The sequence below is a fragment of the Daktulosphaira vitifoliae genome, unplaced genomic scaffold, assembly GCF_025091365.1.
Source record: "Daktulosphaira vitifoliae isolate Bord-2020 unplaced genomic scaffold, ASM2509136v1 Scaffold_2, whole genome shotgun sequence".
NCBI classification, from domain to species: Eukaryota; Metazoa; Arthropoda; class Insecta; order Hemiptera; family Phylloxeridae; genus Daktulosphaira; species Daktulosphaira vitifoliae.
Genome location: NW_026099573.1, coordinates 46,581,322 through 46,586,124, shown reverse-complemented (window position 1 = coordinate 46,586,124; position 4,803 = coordinate 46,581,322). Strand labels below are relative to the sequence as shown.

Genomic DNA, 4,803 nt, shown 5'->3' with positions numbered 1-4,803 from the left:
TCAATAAAAATTATCTAATTTTGAGTAAAAATAAATTGTATATATTAGTATGTATTTTTACTCACTATATAGGGGGAAATAGAATTTAATATTAAACAAGGGTATCAATTTAATTTTTTTTTTTGAGGTGTGTGAGATTTCAAGTAGGCTATTTGGAAATTTCATCAGGCCATATAAAAATAGATAAATTTACTTAAATAAATGATTATTCTTTTAATTTTTCCTTAAATTATGAATCACAATCAACTTAAGTAGTAAATATAAATTATAATAATACTTACTGTTTTAATATTATATAATATAACATAGCATGGAGGTCGTAGCAATCGTTGAAATTTATATTTATTTATTCATTACTGTTATCAATTATTGTTGTTAACTGCATGGAAAAAAAGTCGTGATAAAAATAGATACAAATATCAATATCTCGCGACCAGTACGAATATCAATGGTCCGTATGATAAATTTAGTATACTAAAATAATTGATAGTAGAATATTTGTTTATTGACCCATATAACCAAAATAATACAATGTTTTTGAAATTTGAATTGATGTACAGAGTAATTGACTAACTATGCCTCACGAATCTTCTTTAAAAATATTAGTGTTACCATTAGTGATGGGAAATTTGATTCGATCAGATGAATCAACTCTTTCGAATCAGATCATTTAAATGAATCGATTCTTTGAATCGATTCAGTGATTCAAACAATAATTATTCATATTGAACTTAATTAAGAGAAAAATGTTTTATCATGATAATGTTTAGACACTAAAAGATCAAATAGTTATACAACGATTTTTATGATCATTATTTTTTTTGATAGTAAATAGTAACAGTTGCTTGTTGGTAATTTGGGGGGTCCAGATATAACATTTTTTTATTATGCATTGTTTTTTAAATTCCGTTAAAAATATTCCTAGTCAGAAAAGTGGTCTGATGTTTTTTCGCTTATCCATTTTTTGGTTCGCATTAATGGTATTTAGAAAATCAGAAGTCAATATATATATATATATATATTTTAATAATATGTGGTAATCAAAACAGTAAATTATTTTATTGTTTTGCAGGAATGTTTATAATAATTATTTTATTAGATATTGTATTACACAAAATTATAAAAAATATATTTATAAAATACACATATATTAGTGTTTCAAAAAATTATATTATTTATTTTTTGTTTCAAAAAACATAAAAAAATCATTAGAGTATCCCTAAACAAGGTTCCTGTTGAAATTTAAGCTCTTAACATTAATTTTTAGAGGTGGCGATTTTCAAATTTCGAAAAACTATGTTAATGATGTATATTAATTATACATATATTGAATCAGTTTTGCTCAGTCTTTTTTTTTCAAATGCAATGATTCATTATTGCTTCTTTTTCATCTCGCCCTCATTAAGTTAACAAATTTCTTACAAATTAAAAATGATCAATTTATATTTTAATTGTATTAGTAACAGGCTGTCTTAGGGTGGTGATACCTAGATGGGCTGTTTAATATTGAAATTGCTTTTAATAATAGGGGAAAGCCGCTGGTAAAAAAAGTAGTAATATATAAAAATATGAGGTTCATTTCAGAGTATTAGAGAGCATAAGCCACCCAGGTTATTAGACCACTATGAAATAAAAATATTCATATTTATCTTAAACAATTTAAGATAGGGGTATATTATTTAGATACAAGACTAATTTAAATAAAATGTTAATATAACTTTTTTACAACATATAAATTTTAATTTTTTTTTTTTAATTACAAAAGTAAATGTGTTATAAATTATAATTTTACATTTTAAATCTTTTAGAAATAAATATTAATCACCACATGGCCGTGGTTATAGTTTATTGAAAATAGTAATAATACTTAAATTTAAAAATCATTTTAATACTCCCAATAGAAAAATTTATCAAATATGTTAAGGGATAAGTTCTGTATAGTAGAAATTATTTTTATTTAAAAATTGTTTATTTCAAGTTGGTTATTTCTTATTATCATAAAAATAATACGAATAATACATATATAACATTGTTTTGGGTTGCTATACTGTAGAACATGATGGCAAGTTCAAACATGTTAATGCAAGTTAAAGTTGGTTACAGTATTAAGCAATACTTTGTACTAATAATCATCATTCACATCAGTGAACAGAGTAATTTGTTCGAAGTGCTTTATATTTTTCAATATAAAATTGGATTTAAGTTTAAATTACAATTTTTTTTTTCAAAATGAGTCGTAAAACTAGTGTAATTTGGGATTATTTTACAATAGTTGAAAATGACAAAGCTAAATGTGGTTTATGTAAAATAATTCTTAAATTTAATCAATCGTCAACAACAAATTTGTTAAGACACATTAAATCAAAACATCAGACAATTGATTTGTCCAAACGTCAAAGGCCTAATTTTGATCTGGAAGAAAATAATCCAGATGAACCTCCTACTTATGACATTATATCAGCATCAACATCATCCAATCCAGGTACCCCTTTAATTTCTTCAGCTAATAGAGAAAGATCTCCCATTTCTTATCATCAGTCATCATTATTAAATCGTCCACAACAATCCCATATTTCTAATTATTTGAGAAAACCAGTAACTGCATCTAAAAGGCAATTAATTGATCAACAGGTAATAAAAATGATAGTTAAGGAATATTACCCAATCAGTATTGTTAATGATGTTGAATTTAAAAAACTTATACATATGTTGAACCCTGAATATTCTCTTCCATGTAGAAAAACCATTTCGACATCATTATTGCCTGTTCTATATAATAAAGTGCATAAAGAGGTCCAATCTAACCTAGAATTGAATGCACAGTATGTTGCCCTAACAACAGATGCATGGACATCTGTAAAAAATGAGAATTATATGGCAATTACTATACATTTCATTAATCAGAACTGCATTTTAAAATCATACTTACTTTCGTGTGCTGCTTTTAAAATGAGACACACAAGCGAAAACATAAAAGATTTCTTACAAAATACAGTTAGGCAATGGGGTTTGCAAAATAAAGTAGCGGCTTGTACTACTGACAATGCTGCAAACATTACTTCAGCAATTCGTTTATGTCAGTGGAGACATATTTCATGCTTTGCTCATACCCTAAATCTTATTGTACAATCTTCTCTTGAACAAATAAAAGAAACTAGATCTAAAGTTAAAACTATTGTGGAATATTTCAAAAGAAGTACATATGCCACTGAAAAATTAAACCAAATGCAGGAACAATTAGGTCATTCTCCAGTTTATACATTGATACAAGACGTAGTCACTCGCTGGGATTCGGAACGGAGCAAATTTTGTTCCGTTCCAATATTTGTTCCGGAACGGAACTTTTCCTAAAAATCGTTCCGACTATTTGCTCCGGAACGGAACTATTAGTAAAATTCGTTCCGGCCATTTGCTCCGGAACGGAACTTTTCCTAAAAATCGTTCCGACCATTTGTTCCGGAACGGAACTATTAGTAAAAATCGTTCCGGCTATTTGCTCCGGAACGGAACTTTTCCTAAAAATCGTTCCGACCATTTGTTCCGGAACGGAACTATTAGTAAAAATCGTTCCGGCTATTTGTTCCGGAACGGAACTATTAGTAGAAATCGTTCCGGCTATTTGCTCCGGAACGGAACTTTTCCTAAAAATCGTTCCAACCATTTGCTCCGGAACGAAACTATTAGTAAAAATCGTTCCGGCTATTTGCTCCGGAACAGAGTGCTAGCTACAAATTGATTCGCAAAAATGCTTTGGAACGTTCCTATTTATTTTCACCCCTCTGATATTTATTAATCACATTTAAATTATTATTATATTTTTTTATATTAATCTACTATTAAATTTTTATCTTTTATATAGAGGTGGGCCACTTACGGGTCCAGATCTTTGTACTTAAGTCCAACTGGAGAGCGTTATATTCAGCCTATTCAATTATTTTAACGTATTGCATTGCTATAACTAGATTTATTTTAGCAGTCGCTTTTCTGAATTTATAAAAACAATCTTATTATTGACCAGTGATGGAACTTAAATTTTAATATTACCGTGTCATTTTTACCATAGAGTTACTCTATGGTTTTTACACGTAAATAACAATGCAAATACAATACAAATATCTACTGATCAAAAATTTGCATGAAGTTGTTTTTTTTGTAACATTAGAAAGTAAACTTGTCACGAATATGAGTTGACAGCATACATTCTATTCGAGGGCATCTGGACGGATTAACCGTTCTTTTAGTAGCTGATTTTTTAATAGACAATAAAAATAATTTAAATTTAAATAATTAATTCCCCAACAATTTCAATTATATCCAATGTTTCAATTTGATTAAGTACCAAATACATATTTATTACTAGATATTTTTATTATAGATTTCATATAACACAAAGAACTATATAACGTTATCTATAAAAATTTTTCATGGTTATGAATAAATTATTAACTACAAATGTAATACTTGTAAAACTTTAACGTTTAATAAGCGGTAATTTCGAAAGAATATCATAATATTTAAATACAAAAAGTTGCTTATAAATTATTACTATGGTTTCTATTTAAATGATTTATTACAGTAAAATTGAGCTTTACTGATAAATTTACAGGAAGCATTGATAACACAATTTCTTGACTGCATTTTAATCTTAAGCACCTGAAATATTATACTATTTTTTTAATTCACATACAATTTTTTATTTAATAATCTAAATTTCAAATTTGAAGTTGAGTTATAAGTTATGGTAACAAATAAACCTTTTTTTTCATTATAAACTTTCAAAAAATAGGTTAAAAATTATAATTT

At 26.9% G+C, this 4,803-nt stretch overlaps 1 protein-coding gene across 1 annotated transcript; it reads right to left on the bottom strand.

Moving 5' to 3' along the window:
* Positions 1–1,947: 1,947 nt before the first annotated feature.
* Positions 1,948–3,524, bottom strand: LOC126899175 (uncharacterized). Its single transcript, XM_050673779.1, has 3 exons — positions 2,930–3,524; positions 2,662–2,854; positions 1,948–2,605 (listed from the first exon to the last, which is right to left on the bottom strand). The coding sequence occupies exons 1-3, from the start codon at positions 3,054–3,056 to the stop codon at positions 2,548–2,550; spliced, it is 378 nt and encodes a 125-aa protein (XP_050529736.1). The 5' UTR covers positions 3,057–3,524; the 3' UTR covers positions 1,948–2,547.
* Positions 3,525–4,803: the final 1,279 nt, after the last annotated feature.

Excerpts from the sequence above, each read along its gene's own strand:
- LOC126899175 (XM_050673779.1), bottom strand. The coding sequence starts at position 3,056 with ATGTTTGCAGCATTGTCAGTAGTACAAGCCGCTACTTTATTTTGCAAA. Across the intron at positions 2,855-2,929 it reads TTTAAAAGCAGCACACGAAA|ATGTCCATGCATCTGTTGTT; the intron begins GTAAGTATGATT and ends CATTTTTTACAG. Across the intron at positions 2,606-2,661 it reads TCATTAACAATACTGATTGG|ATGCAGTTACTGGTTTTCTC; the intron begins GTAATATTCCTT and ends ATTGCCTTTTAG.